Source organism: Calliphora vicina, chromosome 1, assembly GCF_958450345.1.
Source record: "Calliphora vicina chromosome 1, idCalVici1.1, whole genome shotgun sequence".
Taxonomy (NCBI): domain Eukaryota; kingdom Metazoa; phylum Arthropoda; class Insecta; order Diptera; family Calliphoridae; genus Calliphora; species Calliphora vicina.
The window spans coordinates 110,104,619-110,130,031 of NC_088780.1; the positions used below are offsets into that span (position 1 = coordinate 110,104,619).

The following is a 25,413-nucleotide window of genomic DNA, read 5'->3' on the forward strand; positions in this document are numbered from 1 at the left end:
ATTGCTATAGAAAATTAAAAAAAAGTACCATTAGAATAAACAAAAGGTACCATGAGGTATCCGCTTGAATTTTCAATCACTTAGGACCATATACGCTTAATTTCATATTTAGGTCCATTATATTATAGAAAATTCAAAAAGTACCATTAGAATATAGAAAAGTACCAAAAAGCACCCACTTGTAGTTTCCCACTCACTCGGTTCCATATAAGCTTTATTTCATGTTTCTAGGTTCATTGGTGAAGAAATTACAAAAAGTACCAATCGTATAAAGAAAAAGTACCACAAAGTCTCCCCATAGAATTCTCACTTACTTAGGACCATATATGCTTAACTTCATATTTCTATGTCCATTATTACAGAAAATTCAAAAAGTACCATTCGAATATAGAAAAAGTACCAAAAAGCAGTCACTTGTAGATTCCCACTCACTCCGGTCTTAATTTCATGTTTTTAGGTTCATTGGTGAAGAAATTACAAAAAGTACCAATCGAATAAAGAAAAAGTACCAAAAAGTCTCCCCCTAGAATTCTCACTCACTTATGACCATATATGCTTAATTTCATGTTTCTAAGTCCATAGTTATAGAAAATTCAAAAAAGTACCATTAGAATATAGAAAAAGTACCAAAAAACCCACACTTGTGGTTTTCCACTCACTCGGTTTATATATAAGCTTTATTTCATGTTTCTAGGTTCATTGGTGAAGAAATTACAAAAAGTACCATTCCAATAAAGAAAAAGTACCAAAAAGTCTCCCGCTAGAATTATCACTCACTTAGGACCATATATGTTTAATTTCATGTTTCTAAGTCCATTATTATAGAAATTTCAAAAAAGTACCATTAGATGAACAAAAAAGTACCTACAGTACAGTTCACACATTTTGGTACCTAAATATTATCCCCTATTCCTAACACTAACTTCACTCAAATACATATCAGCTAACTTTAATGTCGATAACTGAAATAATTTAAAATTTTAAAAAAAGTACCATTAGGAGAAAAGTACCAATTTCCCTTTTCTTACTTGAACACCCCTCAAGTTTGAAATTTAAAAATATTCCATTTTGCCAAAATTGTTTATGCTATATGCATGTATCAAAATATTAAAATATGTGTTAATGCCCAAGAATAAATATGTTTTAAAAAAAGTACCAAACTGTTTACCCGGATTTGGCCCAATATACACCTTGGTACTCGAGTTCCAAATAACACGCTGTTAGTTAATTTTTGTATGAATCCAGGAACCAACGTTAAAAAAATTATCAAAATTGGCTTAATAATTTCAAATAAAATGTATTTTCCCGATTTTATCCCCTTTTTGGTACCTTTTTTATCCCCATTGAGGTGGTACAATTTCATTCAAATAAATTTCTGTAACGTGGTGGGAGCTCATAATAAAATATTCGTATGTCTATGTCAAATTATAGAAAAACATATTTTATGAAAAAGTACCAAAAATTAACACAATTTTTATCCCTTAAAGGTTCGAATTTCCAAAAAGTACCAAACTTATATTTTTTATTTTTTGTTAGTTAAAGAATACGATTTAAAATTTGTTTCTATGTTTATTGGTTTAAAAGATACATAGAGTGCAAAAAAAGTACCAAAATACAGTTTTTACCCGTTTTCTGCCCTAAAAGTTTCGAATTTCCAAAAAGTACGAAACACCTGTCAGCTTATTTTTTAAATGGAGTAACATGCTATTTTAAGTTTTTTTGTATCTTTATTAGTTTTGAAGATATAAGGTTACCGAATTTACCCGTTTTTACCCTTTTTTACCCCCTAAACGTTCGAATTTCCAAAAATCCCTTCTTATCGGATCGTTTTGGGGAGGGAGGAACCCACAGTTAAAATTTCGTGATTCTAGCTTCAGCCGTTTGGGCTGTGCGATGATGAATCAGTCAGTCAGTCAGTCAGTCAGTAACGTTACTCTTTTATATATATAGATTATTTAAAATCTTTTTTTTACAATTATAGATCAATAAAATTGTTTAATTGATTTTTATTTGTGGTTTGTATAATTTTATGTATTCTACAGTGGAGTTAATGAATGGCTTGATCACATAACTCTGTTTTTTGTAACTTAAAGAAGTCTGTTGAAAATATCGTATTTAATTAATGTACATAGCTATTTTAAGTCCAGCAATATAGCTCTCATTTAAATCATGTGTAGACAGAACTCTAGAGCAACACAAAGCTTTAAAGGAATATGTTTGCTTAGACATTTCTGATAATCCTACTAAAGACACAGATAATTGATTATTTAAACATCGATATAACAAAATTGCTTTCAAACACCCTAGAACTTTTAAATGATATTTCGCATTTAAATTTCTTTTGAAATTTAATTTTCAAATATTTGTTTAGGATTTTCAGCTCAATCAACTTAAAAAACTAATTTAAATAATCTTACTTTACATACAGAATGGTTATATCCGAATAGCGGGAAAAAGTTTTCAATCTAAGGGAAACTTATAACAAAACTGGAGCCACATTACCGCATTCGTGATCGCATTGAAATAAAATTGTAATAAAATGTACTTAATTTATTGCTCGATATTGAATGTCATAATCCCTAGTAAGAAAATTACAGTTTTAATCGATATCGAATGCTGTATTTCGGGTTCTGATCATAGTAACCGGAGGAGTATGGAATATGGGATTTTTGTGTCAAAAATCCTATTTTTCGACCACTCAATTTCAAAAATAAAATGATGCAGTTTTGTAGAGAAATGTTTAAAGATGAAATGTGCATTTATAGTTTTAATAAAAATTTTATTTTATTTATCTTATATATAAAAAGAAATGTACATTTTGATGTCACCACTAACTGCGAAAACGGGTCGACCGATTTCAACCAAAATTTCAGGGTACTTTGGGGATGGTCTGTACGAGTGTTAGTAACTGAACTCCTCCGTAACGGCTGAGCCGATTTCGATGAAATTTTTTGTGTGTGTTTGAGTTTGTCCCTGGATGGTTTAGATTCACAATTGACCTATATAGGTACAATGGACGTGGCACCTCCCATACAAAATAAAAATTTATTATTGCATATCTGGAGTACTATTATAGTGGCAGTCTTCAAACTTTGTATGAGCTATGGCAGAACAACGTTTGCCGGGACAGCTAGTATTATTATAAAATTGAAATAAATCCATGCAAGGGTGTTTAGCAAAAATTTACTTATATTTTCACGCAATTCAGTGGTTTATATATGTATAATTTTCCTGATAACATAATTTACCTTTAACATATTTACAAAAATACCAAAAAAAAATTATGCGGATATCATAAACCGTTAAGAAGATATAGCCATATTTATAAGCCTCTAAAAATTATTTTATTTTTGATTTTCCATGGAAAAATATAATGTAGCCCCACTTTCCCCCAAGCTGTTGTTTTAATAAAATGAAAGGTGTGAGTGTCTTGTTTCGATTTAAAAAAATTTGTTCTCGGAAGTTTTCGGAACAGGATGAAAACTTAACAGTTTTTGTCGAATAGTAAACGAAATATCAAAAAAATTCTTATCTATGTATGGGTTTCGTGGGCGTGACCGATTTTATTTATTCTTTTTTTGTTTAAAAAAATGTATGTGCCAAATTTCTAGACTTTCGATTTGGATTGTATGGGCAGTGGGCGTGGACGATTTTGATAAAATTTAATTTTTTTTCTTAATTTAGTCAATATAATTCTCGGTGCTAAATTTCAATGCTCTACGATTTTTGCATGCGGTATGCGGTGGGGATGGCCGATTTTAATAAAACTGAGCATGCGTTCTTTTTTTTGTTTCAAAAAATGTATGAAGCCATCCCTCTGTGTACCCCAAAGGAGAAAACCTTGGCGCCCGCCCCAAGGCCGGCAATAAAAAACAACTTTTCTGAGCTAAACCAAATTTTTAAACATCCCAAAGAAGGAAACCTTTGCGCAATGTAAAAAATGTTTGGTAAACGAAGAATAATTCCACTTTTGTAGTTCTTGATTTCATTGGGAGTTAGATTACATATAGAAATTGCTGCGGATTGGAAATTATTTCATTTCTATTGGGAGTTATTTCGCATTTTTTGGGACTAATATTTTTATAATTATGAAACCGCCGATTATTGGGAGTAATTTCATTTTATCCTTTGGTAGTTATTTCATTTTTAAAGTTTTGAATTAGTTCATTTTTCATGGGAGTTATTTCACGGTACCGCTCAACTCGTTGCGACGCAAATCGAATTTTCTTATAAAATAAAAAAATATAAAATATTTGTCTTTAACAGCATGCCACGCCCACAATTACCAATATTTCGCTGTATTTTTCACTATTTTTACTATTAAATAAAATTAAAATTTTTGGAAATCGATGTTAACAAAACAATTTGACTTTTGCCCAATTAAATTAACTTCTAAGCGTCCGTCCGATGGCCCCTAATATCATTTTGTTTTTAATCGCCCATTGTACACAGTACAAAGCCTTGTAGCAACAAAATAATACTAAAAACACTACAACAATATTATTAAATAATAAGTGTGTAGTTAATTTGGTTAAAAATTATACCCTTATTGTTTGTTTTTAAAGAGTTAAGAACAAATACTCGTAATATGGAAAAAAAAATTAACAATAAACCAATGTTCTTTTAATTTCAATTACATTCACAAAATGATTAATAATTTGTTAAAATCAATCAATATTTAGGTATTGTGTTGTCTATTTAAAATAATATAAATTAGTTTAAGGAAATATACACTTTTTTATTTCTTCTAAATATTATTACCATTCATTGTATAGACTTTTTGTATTTAGCTCTTTTTTTTCTTCTATTGTATAGAAGTTTTTTCTATAAGACATTTATTGTTATAAATAAATATGTCTGTATGTATATTTATAAGTCTTTCAAATATTATTAAGATTTATAAATAAGTGAGGGTCATTATGGAATTATAAAGTTATTGACTTTTCTACCACTTATAAACGGTCAATAAACACAAAACATGAATAATTTGTAAGCAAAACAAAAATAAACAAAATATCGTTTAGATACAAAAAGGGTTCAATAAAACTTTTCAAGTATTTATTTTGTTTAAAAGATTGGCAAAGGTTTTGAAATTAATTTAAAACTAATTTCACAGGAAGTGTTAAGTAAAAAAAATATATATTATTAAGTTATATAATAATGTTTATATATAATAAAAATATTTAAAATCAAAAGTAATTTCTGAATTAGCTTACAAAATTTGTGTAATAATTCTTGTGAAAGGGGTATGTCCTGTTTATTATTATAATCAGCTTTCAATAAATTTACATTAATTAATTAATTTGTAACACACGTGCATGACCAGCCGGCATATTATTGCAAGCATTGTTGATTTTATTATCAAAATACCGTTTTCTCATTTTGAACTCTTATAAAAAGAACAAACTCATTTTAAACTTAACTTAATTTTTAAGTTAACACCTTAAGTTAATTGGTAAATCCAGTTAAGTAATATTGAAATGAAATTATTTCAGTTTAACACCGGATGCATTACATTTTATATTGAAATTGAAATGCATACACAAATAAAAGCGGGAATTACGTTTGTTTAAGAAAATGGTATTTTTATAATTATTATGAAATCATTTAGAAGTATTGGAAAACAATAGTAGTTTTTATGACCCTACTTGTCAAGCAAAAAATTGTGTTTTTTGATGATTCCTATAACAATGATCACGAATTGAAAGTAAAATTATTGTTTAAGAAAAGACACACGACACAACTTCAACTGATGCTTACTTCCTTCCGATTGTTTTGTTTGCAAAAACCAGAATTTTATATTTTAAGAATACACTTTTATAATATCTTCTAGCTAACCCGGTGAGCTTCGCTCCCCATTCATAGTAATATAAAAAATTATGAAAGGATTTTAAAAAAATTTTATTTTTTTTATCATTATTAATATTTATATGAAAATATTTATATTAGTGTTAGAAGAAATCACCACCAACCCAATATAATACTGACAGCTATTTTTTGTACATTTTCAATACCAAAGTCTGTATGGATACCACTATTCTATAGAAATATATTTGTATGTGTGGTAGAAGTAATCATGGAACGATTTGTACCATTTTCAAAAATATATTTAAAGAAAATGGCAAAAAAATAGTTTTTAGTTTGCAAAAAAAACCTTTTTGAAGGTTGTCTCACATTTTGACTTATAACTCTGGTTCTGTTTGACCGATTTTGCCCATTTTCAAAACCAAACATTTCTGATCAACAAAGACTATTTGGCAAAACTACATCCCACTTGTTATACAAAAAAATGTTTGTATAAAAACTCAAATATCTTAAATCCTTAACCCTCTAACTGGCAAGACTGCCTTTAGGCGGGGTATATTAAATGTATGTAATGCTGCTTTATTTGCTTATTTTTCCATTATAATGGTAAATATGTGTAAAGAGACAAACAATTTACTTATTGTGATAAACATGAACGTGCACTTGTCTTTTGTTTTTTTTTTTTAATCCAACAATTTTTCTTTTTTTTTTCAAACAATAACCTGGTATATTTTTTTCGTTCAAAATAAAATTGGCCGGTAAGAGGGTTAATAACTTTGTAAATACTGCGATATTAAGGCAAATAAGATAAATTTGTGATTACTCATATTTTATAGAAAAAATAGATTTTTAGTATAAAAAACTCAAATATCTTTAATCGTTGATAACTTCGTAACTGCGATTATAGGGGAAATAAGATAAATCTGTGATCAGTCATATTTTATACCACAAATCGATATTTGATATAAAAAACTCAAATGTCTTAAATCGTTAATACTGCGATTTTAAAGAAAATTAACTCACTCATATTTTATACCAAAAATCGCTTTTTCGTATAAAAAACAAGTAAGAGTGCTATATTCGGCTATGCCGAATCTTATATACCCTTCACCTTTGTTGTGGATGCATTATTATTTTTTATAATTAGTATATATGTAGGTATGTATGTACATTGCCCACTTTCAGCGTACAGCATCCAAAATTTATCAAGAACACAAAAAACAACAACAACGCCAACGCCAAACGAAACAAAACACCAAAAGAAAAAACAAAAACAAAATACGCAAGCCAATGAAACCAACACACATCCAAACATACGTTTAATTGTATAAAAAACAACAACGCCAAAAGAAACCAAACACAAAAGAAAAACAAAATACGCAAAGCATGCACATTCAAACATACGATTTGTTGATTTTTTGTCAAAAAAACCAACACACAACCAAACAAAAGTTTAGTTGTATAAAAACAACAACAACGCCAAAAGAAACAAAACACAAAAAAAAACAAAATACGCAAAGCTTGCACATCCAACCATACGTTTTGTTGTTTTTTTGTCAAAGCATGCAATACATTGTGTTTTTTGATGAAATTTTCAGAGGTTGTCTCGGATTTTTGCTCATATCTCCGTTATTTATGGACGGATTTTGCTGATTTTAAATAGCAAAATTCTCGAAAGTATGTCTGACAGAATTGTTGAAGATTTGGATCCCGGAGATATCTGGGGCCTTCAGAAAATTGATTTCAACAGACAGACAGACAGACGGACAGACAGACAGACAGACAGACAGACAGACAGACAGACAGACAGACAGACAGACAGACAGACAGACAGACAGACAGACAGACAGACAGACAGACAGACAGACAGACAGACAGACAGACATACAGACAGACAGACAGACAGACAGACAGACAGACAGACAGACAGACAGACAGACAGACAGACAGACAGACAGACAGACAGACAGACAGACAGACAGACAGACAGACAGACAGACAGACAGACAGACAGACAGACAGACAGACAGACAGACAGACAGACAGACAGACAGACAGACAGACAGACAGACAGACAGACAGACAGACAGACAGACAGACAGACAGACAGACAGACAGACAGACAGACAGACAGACAGACAGACAGACAGACAGACAGACAGACAGACAGACAGACAGACAGACAGACAGACAGACAGACAGACAGACAGACAGACAGACAGACAGACAGACAGACAGACAGACAGACAGACAGACAGACAGACAGACAGACAGACAGACAGACAGACAGACAGACAGACAGACAGACAGACAGACAGACAGACAGACAGACAGACAGACAGACAGACAGACAGACAGACAGACAGACAGACAGACAGACAGACAGACAGACAGACAGACAGACAGACAGACAGACAGACAGACAGACAGACAGACAGACAGACAGACAGACAGACAGACAGACAGACAGACAGACAGACAGACAGACAGACAGACAGACAGACAGACAGACAGACAGACAGACAGACAGACAGACAGACAGACAGACAGACAGACAGACAGACAGACAGACAGACAGACAGACAGACAGACAGACAGACAGACAGACAGACAGACAGACAGACAGACAGACAGACAGACAGACAGACAGACAGACAGACAGACAGACAGACAGACAGACAGACAGACAGACAGACAGACAGACAGACAGACAGACAGACAGACAGACAGACAGACAGACAGACAGACAGACAGACAGACAGACAGACAGACAGACAGACAGACAGACAGACAGACAGACAGACAGACAGACAGACAGACAGACAGACAGACAGACAGACAGACAGACAGACAGACAGACAGACAGACAGACAGACAGACAGACAGACAGACAGACAGACAGACAGACAGACAGACAGACAGACAGACAGACAGACAGACAGACAGACAGACAGACAGACAGACAGACAGACAGACAGACAGACAGACAGACAGACAGACAGACAGACAGACAGACAGACAGACAGACAGACAGACAGACAGACAGACAGACAGACAGACAGACAGACAGACAGACAGACAGACAGACAGACAGACAGACAGACAGACAGACAGACAGACAGACAGACAGACAGACAGACAGACAGACAGACAGACAGACAGACAGACAGACAGACAGACAGACAGACAGACAGACAGACAGACAGACAGACAGACAGACAGACAGACAGACAGACAGACAGACAGACAGACAGACAGACAGACAGACAGACAGACAGACAGACAGACAGACAGACAGACAGACAGACAGACAGACAGACAGACAGACAGACAGACAGACAGACAGAGAGACAGAGAGACAGAGAGACAGAGAGACAGAGAGACAGACAGACAGACAGACAGACAGACAGACAGACAGACAGACAGACAGACAGACAGACAGACAGACAGACAGACAGACAGACAGACAGACAGACAGACAGACAGACAGACAGACAGACAGACAGACAGACAGACAGACAGACAGACAGACAGACAGACAGACAGACAGACAGACAGACAGACAGACAGACAGACAGACAGACAGACATACAGACATACAGACATACAGACATACAGACAGACAGACAGACAGACAGACAGACAGACAGACAGACAGACAGACAGACAGACAGACAGACAGACAGACAGACAGACAGACAGACAGACAGACAGACAGACAGACAGACAGACAGACAGACAGACAGACAGACAGACAGACAGACAGACAGACAGACAGACAGACAGACAGACAGACAGACAGACAGACAGACAGACAGACAGACAGACAGACAGACAGACAGACAGACAGACAGACAGACAGACAGACAGACAGACAGACAGACAGACAGACAGACAGACAGACAGACAGACAGACAGACAGACAGACAGACAGACAGACAGACAGACAGACAGACAGACAGACAGACAGACAGACAGACAGACAGACAGACAGACAGACAGACAGACAGACAGACAGACAGACAGACAGACAGACAGACAGACAGACAGACAGACAGACAGACAGACAGACAGACAGACAGACAGACAGACAGACAGACAGACAGACAGACAGACAGACAGACAGACAGACAGACAGACAGACAGACAGACAGACAGACAGACAGACAGACAGACAGACAGACAGACGGACATGGCTTAATTGACTCCGCTATCTATAAGGATCCAGAATATATATACTTTATAGGGTCGGAAATGAAAAATGTAGTAATTACAAACGGAATGACAAACTTATATATACCCTTCTCACGAAGCTGAAGGGTATAAAACTGAAATATCTTCAAACCTGTTTTTAAAACATGAATACAGATTTAAATAGCTTCGAATTGTACCTTTTTCGTTATTCTAATGGTAATATTAGATAATCCCAGGCAAATATTTGTATACTTTCGATGGAGAAAAAACTATCAAAAAAAAATTATAAAAAAACTCAAAATATATAAATTCGCTAATAACTTGACCAATAAGCGTTTAATCAAGAAAATGAGCTCGATCTGTGATCACTCATATTTCAGACCAAAATTCGATTTTTTATATAAAAACTCACAATATATTAAATCATTAATAATTGGATAATACGCGTTTAATAAAGAAAAGGAGCTGGATTTGTGATCACTCATATTTCTGACCAAAAATTTATATTTTATATAAAAACTCAAAATATCTAAATTCGCTAATAACTAATAAAAGAGCTCGATCTGTGATCTTTCATATTTCTGGCCAAAAATCGATGTTTTCATATAAAAACTCAAAATATCTAAATTCGCTAATGTCCAAAGTTTGATATCATTGTCAGTGAACGTGGCTAATTTGAAGTCAGGCAGTGCATGATTGACGCATTTACAAATACGCAAAAAGTTTATTTCCATGTTAGACAAAGATATTCAAAATCATGTATAAGACGAACTCCATGCTTTTCTTGCAACAAAACATTAGTTTGCAAAATTTGTGTTTATCATTCGATTTATTAAAAATTTTGGAACACTTACGTACGCGGTTAATAACATCACATATATACATATATTTTAAGATCATGGCCTTCATCTGTTTCAATGTAATCATTATAAATATCATCCTCAACATCACTTTCGACGACCGTTTCAAAATCACATTCTCCATCACATTCATCTCCATTTTAATCTAAGTTACAATTTTGATTATTAATAGCGATTATTCTAATATTTCGCCCGCGAAATAACAAATATTTTATTCCGTATCTTTTATTTTCATTGGTTCAAATCCTAAGTTAAAAATTTTGAAAGATTTGTTTTAAGAATTGCAACTTCTTGCAGTAATATTTATATATTTATAGAAGGAGCTATCGGAACACTTTGTCTCTTTGTCTTTAGTTATTTGTCCAATTTCAGAAACAATACAATTTTTGTGAGTCATTATTACTTATTTAAATTTGAAATTATGAAAAATTTTAATTAATTTAATAAATTTAAATATATATGAACATTTATTCGTTTTAATCGATTATTCTACATAAAATTGTTCGAATTATTCGTTATTCGAAAATGGCCATTTTTAAATTGTTCGAATAATTATTCGTAAGAAATTATTCGATTAATCGAACGATCATTAGTCGAATGAATACCCTAGTAAACACGTCAAACAAATGTGTGCTAAAAAAGTGGTTACGCTTTGATTCTAATACTCCTACAACACGTGTGAAAATTTATTCCAATATCTTATTTAGATTTTATTAAATTAGTTTGTTCTATAAATACTTTAAAATAACACACTTATTTAATGATTTGCACTAGAAATGAATTCAAAATGAATCTATAATATGGCTTCACTTCTGACACACAATCATTATAATTGAAAAGAGTTCGTTTCCTAACACTTTTGTTTATTCTTTTCAATTCCTAAAATCAACTTCATTAATAAAACACAATTAACATTTCTCAACATACAATTCCACACTCGCATTTCATAAATCATCTGTAAGAAAACAAAAAAAACAACATAGCCATACAAAATTTATAACAAAATAATCAATTTGACATCTATTAACGTTTTATGTGTTTTTAAGCACTTATGAATACTAACATTTAAAAATAAAATTAAAAAAAAAATCAAACGAAATTGAAAATAATTATAAATGACAAACGTGCAACGTGCCGGTTCTGTATATAGTGGTGGTATTTTTTGTTGTAAAACATTAATATGGTGACAAACAACAATAACAACAATATTATAAATAAAAACATTATTTGCTATTAAAATGCACAGAAATTGTTTGGGATTTATGGGGATTAACGAGCATTAATAATGCACTGCACAGTGGGATATCTAATTTATAATAATTGAAGTAATACAGTTTTATTTTAATTGCTTTTAAATTTAAACTCAATACAATTTAGCATAAGTATAGTGGGTCCAACAAGTGTTTAAATATTGGTTTTTAATGTTTGCAATTTATTCGCGAATCCGATAAAATATTACAAATTCAAGTATTGAGAGGCAACAAAAATGTTCGATAAATCATCGGACCTTACCCATTCCAAATTTGTTTAAACTTGGTACACAGGATTTTTATGGTCATACAAAATTTTAAGTTACTCAACAATTTTAAATTCGCTTTGGTTTGTTTGTCTTTTATTCAGGTTCAAAATTAAAATTTTGTATAACATTGGTACAAAATCGCTCAATTTCAATTGTATATTTCTTAATTTAATTTCTAGAATATTAATTACATTCAATATATTTTCCTGAAAATCCATTTCTTTTGAACACAGGATATTGAACCAAAGAATTGTCCTTGAACAAATTATTGGCTTCAAATTAGCGGGTCCAACATCTGGAGAAGGTTGGTTAAAATGTCGAACATTTAATTTTCAAACGAGAATAGCTTCTAAGCTATAAGAGATAGAACTGTGCTCGATTTTTTTAGGTTAGCCATTGTTTTCGAGATATACCGTTATTACGAAAATTCGCGTAACTCAAAAATGGTTTAGCTTATTGAATAAACTAAAAAAAAACGAAATTTATTTAAATTTAAAATTACCTTTAAGTAAGGCCTCTTTTAATATGCGCGAATATATGTTGTGCAACCTTCTCCATTTTCGAAATAAAGGCATATCTCAAAATTTAACATACCCGATGTGTCTACGACAGGGTCAGGACCATGACGTCCAAATTCAAAATGTAAACTCGACAACACATCCTCTTTGCGTATGTGAAATCTATATAAATAAAAATCAAATGTCGTTCGTTGGTAATTCCATCAGTATAGAACCGCAATACCGATTTAGACAATTTTTTTTTAAAATGTTGGTCATAGTCCAACTTAGGTTTTTACGAAATGAAAAATACGCCCACTTTTTTCGAATTATCTAAAATCGGAAAACGGCTACACAGATTTGGCTAATTTTTTGTATAAATGTTCAAGTAATCCAATTTAAGTTTTTACTGAAAGAAAAATTTACCACGCCATTTTTTACGATATCTCTAAAATCGCAGGACGCCTTGACCAATTTACAGAAATAAAAATTGTCCACGTCCACTAATACGCTCACTTATTATATACATCTGCAAAATACATCGATCTGTGATCACTCATATTTCAGACAAAAAATCGATTACTTATATAAAAACTCACAATAGCTTAAATCGCTAATAACTTGGCCAATAAGCGTTTAATCAAGAAATGAGCTCGATCTGTGATCACTCATATTTCTGAACAAAAATCGATTTCTTATATAAAAACTCAAAATATCTAAATTTGCTAATAACTTGGCCAATAAGTGTTTAATCAAGACAATGAGCTCGATCTGTGATCACTCATATTTCTGAACAAAAATCGATTTTTATATAAAAACTCAAAATATCTAAATTCGCTAATAACTTGGCCAATAAGCGTTTAATCAATAAAAGGAACTCGATCTGTGATCACTCATATTTCTGGCCAAAAATCGATTTTGTATATAAAAGCTCACAATTTCTAAAATCGTTAATAACTTGGCCAATAAGCGTTTAAACAAGAAAAGGAGCTCGATCTGTGATCACTCATATTTCTGACAAAAAATCGATTTTTTATATAAAAACTCACAATATCTACAATCGCTAATATCTTGGCCAATAAGCGTTTAATCAATAAAAGGAACTCGATCTGTGATCACTCATATTTCTGGCCAAAAATCGATTTTTTATATAAAAACTCACAATTTCTAAAATCGATATTAACTTGGCCAATAAGCGTTTAAACAAGAAAAGGAGCTCGATCTGTGATCACTCATATTTCTGACAAAAAATAGTTTTTTTATATAAAAACTCAAAATATCTAATTTCGCTAATAAGTTGGCCAATAAGCGTTTAATCAAGAAAAAGAGCTAGATCTATGATCACTCATATTTCTGAAAAAAATCGATTTTTTATATAAAAACTCAAAATATCTAAATTCGTTAATAACTTGACCAATAAGCTTAACAAACTTAGGTTCTTTGTCTCTCAGTAGGGCTTCTATGTATATTTTATTCTATGGCCTATAAGAATAAAAATTATCATTCAGCAATACGGTTTTTTTCTTTTTAACTATTTTTACCCATTTCAAACCGTTTTTCACAAATTCACAAATCGAGCACAAGCTTTTTTTTATTTGGACAGAACAACGTCAGTCGGGTCAGCTAGTTTATTAAAAAACTGTATATAAATTTCCGAGAATGAAACGATTTTTTAATTCCCTCCCGGAAAGGAAAAAATTCCGGGAAATTAGTAGTCGAGTCAAAAGTTAATTTATTTGATCGAAATTTTTCCTTTCGTTTCTTTTATTTTGCAACAACATTTGTTCATAAATCTAGTCACTGTGCATAAAAATGACAATTAATACACAATATGGCACATTGAAATAATTAAACATTTTCACGGTCAAATGTGACGGAAGATAATAAACATAAATATTGTTTAAAAACAACAATAACAACAACACATAACATATGTTAAATAAAAAAGAAATAAAACAACATGAAATAATAATTACAATATAATTGCAACATTTCTAATAAATGCCCAAGAAAGTTAACAGATGTTAAATAAAAATAATAACAATAGTAGACTTGTATTTATGTATATAATTGTGAGAGCTTTAAAAAAAAAACGTAATTCTTTTTAGTAGTTATTTTAATTTAATAAATGCTAAATGTAAGTTTGAGTTCTTTTTTAAAAGTCACTCAATTTCATTTTCTCTATTAATTTTTTTGCTTCTGCTGGTTTTTTTCCTTTGAACATTTTCATTTTTCTTTGGTTTTCTAGACAAAAGTTTGAATTTTGTTTAATTTTATTTTAATTTTGGTTTCTCCCATGTTGGCAGTGGCCAAACAACCAGCCTTTCAGTCCAACTCTGTGAGTTCAAATAAAAACGAAAGTCTTTAACAGCAAAAATTTAAACAGGTTTGCACTCTTTTATTTGTATTTAATTACTCTTGCTCCCTCTCTTCATAATAAATTCATATATAAATTTGTTTTAATTTTTTTTTGTTTTAAACAATTCCCGGAACATAACTTATATTTTTAAGTTTGAGTTCGTGTATTAATCACTTTATTTTATAATGTTTTCAAGTGTATCTCGAGCATTTTAATTAAGTACTTACTTAGTACTTGTTTGTTCAAGTTTTTGTACAATTAAATATAGTTTTTAAGTTTGAATTATTCTTAAAACAATTATAACAAAATTTATAAATTGTATTAACTCAATTGTATTGATCATTTAACAACGGTAATAGTAATTTTAAAATGTTGCTCAATTTAATTGAAAAAATAATAATAATAGCAAGGTTTTGTTTTGTTGTTTAACATTTTAAAATTATTTCCTATGGAATATTTTGAAATAATCTAGGTTCTTTTAATTTATAAAATTGAGTTTTTTTATGAAACGTTTTATTAATTTTTCTTGGTTTTTAAAGATTTTCTAGGATTGTTTTTTTTTACAAAGTTTTTCATAGCTCCTATAAACTATTTTCCTAGTTGGGTCATATCCTGAATGCTGGTCCAAGATGACAAATAAAATGTTATAAAGGGCGGATGATGTGTTTATATATTGTAGATATTTTGGCTATCGATTCGAAACCATTGAAAGGTAACTGAAACGCTAATTTGGATTATGTTGTAACTGTATTTTAAATTAAAATAACTGAAATTACCGTTATCTCAAAGTGCCGAAACAGATATTCAAAATTCTATAAATAATTTAAATTATATATAAAAATCAAGGTTGGCCAATTGATCATTTCAAAATGGTGAAAAAATAAAGATAATTTATATTATATTTAAATGATAAATGTAATTACATCCTGAATTAAATTATAAATAAAATTTAGAAAAATTCAAAATAAGTTGACAAAGGTTGTATATCGTGCCCTTAATAAAACAATAGTGTATAATTTGTTTGCCATTTCGTGATAATTGAGTTTAAAATTTTTGTGTTAGAACAAAAGTAATATTTCAATTGATCTTTTGACCCACTTTGTGGAAGTAGAATTTTGTGGAAGTAGATTTCAATAAACTCAATTATTGAATTCAAAAATTAGTATTTTTATCAAGGTAGGCTACCGTTACGCTTACCCTTTCAGCACGACTATCGCTACCGCTAAGCTATCGTTATTGAAATAACTGCAATTACCTTAACCTCTATTCTAACCTCTATTCTATAAACTATTGACACCATTAGGTGTCAATAGTGTATCAACCCCGTATGTGTATTGTATTGTACACGAACGGTGTCAATTTGACAACGAAAAAATTAAACCATTCCGTTGCCGAATTGACACCATCCGTTGTCGATTTGAAAACGTTCGTGTATGATTTTATAACAGACCGTTGACAATTTGTCACCGTTTGTGTACGATTTGACAACAGACCGTTGTCAATTTGACACCAAAAATTATCGACTTGATACCGTTCGTGTACGATTTGACATCTGACAATTTTTCCTTTCTATTTTTTTGTTAACTAATATAAATAACAATTTTTTATTTTTTACAGTTTTTTAATACAATACATATAAAACATAAATATAAAAACTATAAATTTCCATTTGGAGTTGTATGTCGTCACTGGATTCGGTGGTCTTCTCTGTCTGGATTTTCATCTGCATCAACACAAATTCGCAATCAAACACAATTACACTTTATTTTATATTTTGGTTCTTAAACCATTTATTTGCATCACTATTACCCTTTATTTTTTATTAAAATATTTTAAATTTTTTTATGTAAATAAAATTAAAACAAACTTATAAAAAGCAATTTATAAGTTTGTTTACAAATTGTAAACGTACGGTGTCTAAAAAAGTGACACCGTATGGTGTCAAAATGACACCAACCGTGGTCGATTTTGCAACGTCGTTTTTCCCTCAGTATAGTGCCATTGATTTAAGGACATTTGGATCTACATTAGTTCCAAATTTTATGTATGTGTGAAAAGAGAGTAATTTTTTACTCTCTCCTTGACTTGGTTTTTTAATTTTTTACTATCTTAAATTCAAAATAGTCGTCTTAATATAAACGTGTGTATTTTATTTTTAACATATTGAAGTCGGTAGCCTGTTGTCTTGAATGTGTTTAATGCATATAATATAAAAGTTATTTGCAAAGCTCAAAAATAAATCCTTGTTCAAAAATTATACATAATTTAAAAAATATATATGTATATGTATGTGTAAAAACATCTATTGAACTATATTTTGTTCTACATATTATTATGAAAATACATACATATGTACTTTCCATTTAATTTAAAAATTAATTAAATCACAATGCTAACTGAAGAAATTCTTGCTAATTAATAATTTGTCAACGTCAACAAGTGCATTAACAATATATGAGTAATTACATACCTTTTACTTAAGGTCACACTTCAATAGCAATTGACTTTTATTGTTACTATTTTTAAATAAATTAAAACTAATTAATCTGCTGTTATATTCCAATTAGTAACTAGCCAGCTTGAATTATGTTTTAATATTTTTCACTCCAACGTATTGAGGAAGTTACAAAACAATTAATCCCCAAAAAGGTATTACGCTGTAAAATCTATGTAATTGTCGCAAAATACTCAATCATCACGATTATTAATCGTTTAAACATTAATCACAACAAGCAAACAAATAATGAAAAGTTATTATTAATACATACAAACTACTATGTAATTACATGCACAAAAAATAAAATAAACAGCAGCAACAATGTTAATTTTTCAAATAAACATATGTTTTTGTTAGAATGTATGGTACATAACAACAACAAAACCGGCAATGACTACGTGACATTAGCAACCGTTATTTGTAAGCAAAACACTATATAGTTCCGCATCCGTTCTTAACGCCAACTTGGTTGTTTGGTTTTTTTTTTTTTTGTTCTACGCAAATTTAAATAAACCAAAAAAAAAACAATAGCACACAATTTATATTCTAAATTTAGCATAAATTCTAAAGGTGTGTCTACATCTCCATCTAAGTTTGTATATGTTTGTGAACAGTATAAAAAAGCAGCTAAAAAAATGACCTTGACAATGGCTTTTAAAGTTGCACTTATTACTACTAACAACAACAAAAGTACAAGTAATACAGAAATAAAAGAAAAACATATCTCATGGCGTTTATGCGAATGTGTGCGTGCTCAAGTGTGTGAATGTTTTTCATTCAAGTGTTTTTTTGTAAGTGGTTTTACGCACAACTCTTTTTTTTGCTCATGTACAACAAAAACAACAACATTTTTTATAAATATTCACAATTGCACTTCAATTGCATTCTAATTGTTTTTGTTGTTACAACTTGGTTTTCCTTAGATCTCCCTGTGTCTCTCTCTCTCTGAATAGTAGGCAAATGCAAATCATAGAGCAAAAACAAACTACCGTTAAAACTAGTTTTTTTGTTTTTCTTCTTATTATTTTCTATCACATTTCAATGGGGTCTGTTGGACAGGAGTTGGTTTTTCGTTTTATTTTTGTTTATTTGGTTGAATTAAATGTTTTATTTATTGAATGTTTGTATAAATATTGTCTTAATACCTTTAGGCTTAACCACGTTGTTTTTTAACTTGTTTCTTAGAAAATTTATACATTTAAGTAAAATTGTTTCTGAAAATTGTCGCTACTTTCATAGTACATAGTTATGTTCAGTTGCTAATAGTGTTTGTCGATCTCAAGATCGTATAGTCTTAAATATGTACAATGTACATTAGACATGCCCTTAAAAAACAGATTTGCTTTGGATGGGTCTTATTTTATTCATTAGCAGCTAAAACCAACTACTGCAAAATTTAAGTGCAATCGGATAACTAGAACACGTGCCGGAAATCGATTGAAAGTTGTAAAATTGGGTAAATAATGGTACTTTTTCCGATATCTTAAAAAAATTCCATATTTGAATACTAATTAAACATTTGCAATAAACCTAAGCTTCTAGAGAAAATTATCTTTCTAACACCACAAGGAGTGAAAAGAAAAACAGGACGCCATGAAGTGACCTGGACACAAACGAACTCTAATGTACATATTGTGACAATACGATTAAAACTTTTTTGATAACTATAACAGTATGCCAATTAATGCAATATGCTGACCCCAAACACTCGTCTAAACTAGTAAAAAAAAAATGGTTTTGTGCAGTGAAGATCAAAGTTTTTGATTGGCCAGCCCAGAGCCCTGACTTAAATCCTATAGAGTACCTTTGGAACCAAGTCAAGGTTGATACTGCAAAAAAATACTAGTGGAAAGTATGGGTGGTAGGTGCGAAGCTGTTATCAAAAACACTAACTATTAATAGAAAAATATTTGTACATACCAAAAAACCAACAAATACAATATTTAAATGATTTTTTTCTATTTTTTAAAGATTGTACCTTTTATGTGTCCAGCTGATTTCAGTGGCGTTTTTTTAATAATGATTTTTTTCAAATTAATGAATTTCAATGTTGATTTATATAAACTAATATTAAAGATAAGTAATAGACCTTTGCAAAAAACCAAAAGAAAGAACTTTTGGTAAAATGTGCCATTTAAATGTCTATAGCTGTAGTAGCTTCCAAAAATTTGTCTGTATAAAAATTGAGTTAAAAATCTAAATAGTCATAGTTTTCAGCCAGTTAATATCCACTTTTTTTGATTTTTAATATCAAAATTTTCATTACTAAGTCTGGTTCTAGGTTCGGAAAATCTAAACCGCTTGAAAAGAAAATTCAAGCTTTATAGTAGTATTCAACTTTGTTCATGGTTATGTTTGAGATTTTAGTAAACCATACTCATCTCTTACCAAACCCATCAAAAAATCCCACACACTCATTCTTCCACTAATTTTAGAGTATAAAAACGCTAAATCTGATTTATAATTTCAATTTCAAACAAAACTCAAAAAAAAACACAAACCTGTTTTGTGTTGTTTATAATTGGAATTGAAAAATGTTAAATATTTGTTTCATGTTCATAAATACACTACATGTACCAACACAATTTGGACAAGAGTTTTAGTTTCAGTTTCTTTAAGTTTATTTTTTTGTGATAGACAGTTTCGTTAAATCATAAATGCAGGTGCCATAAGCCAAAAACAAATATTCAAGCACACAACTTTTAAACTATTTTGACCAGACATTTGTATAATTTTTAAGATTTACATATTTAATTGTATGCATATACGTTTTTATTTTAATTTTTTTCAACTCTCATAAAATTTTATTAATTAAACTACTTAATTATAAGCTGACTTTAAAGCTCTAATTTGTATAACGATGAAAATTAGAGCTTTTGAAAATGTAAAAACTTAAAAGATTTAAATAATTATTTTTAAGCCTATTATAAACGATTTAATATTTGAGGGTATTACATCAAAGTTTATGTATGCTTAAAAAATTTTGTGAATAAATTATAATTAAATAAATGAATATTAAATTTCCTTAAGTTAATTTAAAGTATAACGTTTTATTTGTTTTGTTTATCTTTATTACAGCATTGCCAACATAAACATTTGAGGTGAATTAAGCTCTTCGGTGAATTTAAGTTGAATGGTGTAAGAAAAATGTAATGAACACAACCAGGACTTGGTTGCATGTGGAGTGTATAAAAAATTGTATATATTTTCGTTTTATTTTAAAATACAAAATAATCTTTAACGTATTTAATATGAAAAATACAAAAATTAACACTATGATACAAAATAAATAAGAATACGAAACACGTTGAATGATTAAGTAGAACTGGTTGAGTATTTACAATTTTAAAAATTATTTCAGTGATACCGGGCGTTTAAAGGACCCTAAAGCTGAATTCTGAAACATTTTTTGTTCGGAACAATTTTTTTTTTTATATGTAGTTTGAAGTCTCTCTCAAAAATAGAACGTCAAACTACATATAAAAAAAAATTGTTCCGAACAAAAAATGTTTCAGAAACTCATGGGTGAATTCAGCTTAACAGTCATTTCTAAATCGATTTATATATATTTTTTTTCAAAATGTATGAAAACAAATTCCATAGGGTAACATAGAGACGAGACACTCCGATTTGTCAAACAAAAATACAACAAATAATATTTCTGATACAACAACAAAATACATTGTCTAGCATGTATTTTGTTGTTGCAAGAGATAAGTTTTTGACAACAGACTTAGGTTTTTGACAATTCCATCTCGTCTCTATGTTACCCTATGACAAATTCTTTGACCCATTAAGTACATACATTGAGTGACAATACAATATCCGAAATCGGATACAGATTAATTTTAAACGATGTTAACGACAATGACCCCAAATACAAATCAAGATTTGGGCCTAACTGCTCAATCGACATATCTCAATGCCATAGAAAACCTTTGAGAAATTGTAAATCGCAAAATACGGACACAAAATTATACCTCGAAGTAAGCTTTATCAGATGCGGTTATAAGGGAATGGCCAATTATTTAAAATGAGACGATTTAACCTTTGATTAATTCAACGCATCGTCGCTGTAAAGCAGTAATGAAAAAGAAAATACAATTTTTGTAAAAATGAAACCTAAGTTTCAATTGTTTTGTGAATACCATAATAATGAATACATAGTGGCATAAAGTTAGACTGCTTAATTAGTACACACTTATTAACATAATTCAAAATTGAAATAGGATGGCAAAACAATAACGATTAAAGTTTAATTATGTAAATTAGATGTCAAATTAATGGTTTTTTGATAGAAAAGAAATGAAAAATGGAATTAAAGCCAAATCCAGATCATTTATTGCAATTATTTGTTTCATTATTTAAATAGACCTTTTTCATATTGAAAAAAAATATATAAAACCGATTTTTTAGAATGACAAAACCCAAACAGGGTTCTTCAAACCCCGTTTTCTACAAAATTTTACAAAATAATGCCAAACCATTGAAGAATTTAAACAAAAAATATATTTAAAACATAATTGTTTCATTTAAAATCTAAGAAAAAATGAGCAGAAGCGAGAACCTTATTATTGTATATTTCTAAAATGATTATTTTCAAAATTTTTAATCGTTTCTTAAACATTGCTTTTATTTTACAAAACAACCACGATTTTTGTATAAACCCAACTAAATTGTCTACTACTTTCGAATACAACCCTGGCCATTTTTTTGATAGAAGCTGTCAAGTGGTGAGAAATTTTTTTTGTTTTTCAGTTCGTTGTCGTTTCATTTGCTCGCCTCCTCTCGACTGTTAGTGAAAAAAAACAAGTAAAAATAGATTTATTTGCAAAAAGTTTCTACAATAATTTAATTTATTAAATTAAACAAGCAAACATGAAACAAAGTTCAGTTGGCTTCTGCAACATTAATTGGCAAAAAGAAATCTAAACGAAACGCGTATGAAGAAAAAATAATCGAATTAAGTTTTGTCCAGAGAAAAACAAACAAGACTTGCGAAGAAAAATTACATACAAAAAGTATAAGCAAAAAACATAAAATTGCATAAAACCAGAGAAAAAAGTGAATTTAAAAAGCGAAAAATACTAAAAAATCAATTAAAACAAAATATTCATTAAAAATTTACGGTTTGGTTGGTGTGTGTGAGAGAATTCCAAATATATTGTCACCTTGAAATCGTTTTTTTTTATTTCTATTTTATTTTGTATATTGTGTCTTTTTTAAGTCGAGATTTTTGTTTGTTTTTTTACCCCCCACCCTACTTGGTGTGTTGGAATTACATGGTCGAAACGTTGGAACCCCGTCATATCAAAGCAGGTTGGCTGTGTTATTGTGCTGACAAATAAAGAAGTGATTAACAAATTGCTTATTGTTTTTGTGAAAATGACAATTTTGTTATCATATCTCTTCGTTTTAAGCACCAGCCAGCAGTGTATGGATTTTTTGCTGGCTTGTTATCAATTTATGGAATCAAATGCAAAAATCAAACAAACACCAACTGAAAATATTGCAATTAAGTTGGGGACACTTACTTGTGTTTTCTTATAAATGTAGTATTTTTTTATAGTTAGGTCTGTGTGTGTTTGCTGATTGTTTGGGTGACTCAACAGCTGCTTTGCTTAGTCTGGCGGTCGGTCGGTTCGCCGTTCGAACATTGTATTAATAACACCGCCCTACTACTGCCACATAAAGTTATGGCTGTCGCTGAATATTGTCATTAAAATACATTCATTTTATATTACGTATTGCTACCGCTTTTAGTTTCCCTCGACTGTAGTTTATTTTTACAACAACATCTGTTTGTTTTTAAGTTTATTGTTGTTGTAGTTTCATTATTTGTGTAATCTCAATTTCATTCATTTTAAAAACGCATCTTATCAAAAATTTCTTGTTGTAAATTCGAAAAGGTTTGTTTTTTATTGGCAAATAGTTTATATCGAGTGTGGTTAACTCTTATAAAAAACGCTTAAAAGTGTTAAGTTTCAAGATTTGAATACATTGATGACCTGATTTACCAAAAAAGATGTTGAAAAGAATGATTCATTCCATTCATTTTAGTTGTAAATATAAATTTACATATTTTATAGTATAAAGGTGAAAGCAACTGCATGAGAATTTTCTATAAAGAAAGAATTAGTGTTAAGTAATTCATATATACAATATGCTCCAATTTTGTTGTCCCTTGGACAAAAGCTTCTTACAACAACACTTTGAATTACTGCATATTATTTTTTGAGCAAATATATAGAATGTGATTCACGGACATGACCTGGCTTCTGTAGTTATAACATACCTATTGCTACCCAGCAAAGAATTGTGCATTCTAGGATACCATAGCTTACATTATAGCTACGAAAAGTAAAAGATTACAGAAATCTAACAAAGAAGCAGGGATACTTTTGAATTTACTATATTGTTTTACTTTTTTCAAAATTTGTATCATATTTTGTACAATTACATATGTAAGCTTTTACAGCGTGTAAAAGTTTTTTGATAAATTCAGCATTAAAATCGTTTATTTTTTTGGTTTCTAAATTTTCACTAATCTTGACTCTATCAAAATAAATTTTTAAATAACGGTAAAACATGATGCTTTGTACATTGTTTTCTTATATATTATTTTTGGTTTAGACTTTCCTTGTGAAACACTAAAATTTCCTATATCTATATAGAGAACCTAGTAATTTTAAATTAATCTTACAAATATACATTTATATTGGAAAACGTTTTTGAAAACTGAGATTATGGAATATAAAATGTTTCCATTGTATTTTCACTCACTCTTATTCTCAGTTGGCATCTTGTAACTGCTCATAGTTTCGTTTTTATAATTAGGAAGAAAAGTCCTAAAAACTGCCCCAATCCAGATTAAAATCTGAAAAAATCTAAAGAAATCTAACTAAATTGCTAAATTGGTCATACTAGTCACACATATTTGACAGCTAAAATCTCTCTAAATTTATATGCATTTAACAATTACATTCATAATATTCAGCGTATAAAGAATGTTCACAATCAATTTATTTAAATCCGTTTTATTTTGCTTAACAACTTTATTATTATTATTATATCACACACATGCATCATCCGTTCCTCTCATTTATAAATTTAACATATTACTCTAATAAATGTAACCGCACCTAAGCAATTGTTTTATTTATTTTATTATAATTTAATAATATTCTTAATAAATTAATGTTTTTTATATTTGTTCTGTTTTTTGTTTGAAATTAGTTCAAAAAAAAATACAACAACGTTCGACGTTACTAAACTGATTGTTTGTGTGAATGCGTGCTTACGTGTATGTGTGTTGGAATTAAAATAAAATAAATCACATATAAATTGAAATAACAAATAAACAATTGCTGCGAACGTTTAATACATATTGTAAAACCACAAGAAACAAATAAATAATAAAATTAAGCTCAAATGAGCAGAAATATGCGACCACCACAGGAAGGAGGTCAGTCGGCACCTCCTACCATGCGGCCCAAACTTAATACGTCTAGTTCGTTGCTGACACAAGATGAAAATGAGGCTGTGTTTCGTATGTTGGGACGTAAATGTCAGGTGAGTGAGAACTGCTTAATGAATAATACGAACTTGCTATATTTTATGCTTTAGTTTTGCGTTATTGATTCATAATTTTTTTTTTCGAATGATCGAAGAAAAAAATAATT

The 25,413-nt window shown here is 30.1% G+C and overlaps 1 protein-coding gene across 1 annotated transcript in view; it reads left to right on the plus strand.

Moving 5' to 3' along the window:
• Nucleotides 1-24,974: 24,974 nt before the first annotated feature.
• Nucleotides 24,975-25,413, plus strand: part of WASp — a 31,799-nt gene continuing 31,360 nt past the window's right edge. The window contains exon 1 of the mRNA XM_065515485.1: nucleotides 24,975-25,303. Coding sequence (XP_065371557.1) covers nucleotides 25,163-25,303 — 141 coding nt within the window. The 5' untranslated portion in view covers nucleotides 24,975-25,162. The remainder of the gene's footprint in view (nucleotides 25,304-25,413) is intronic.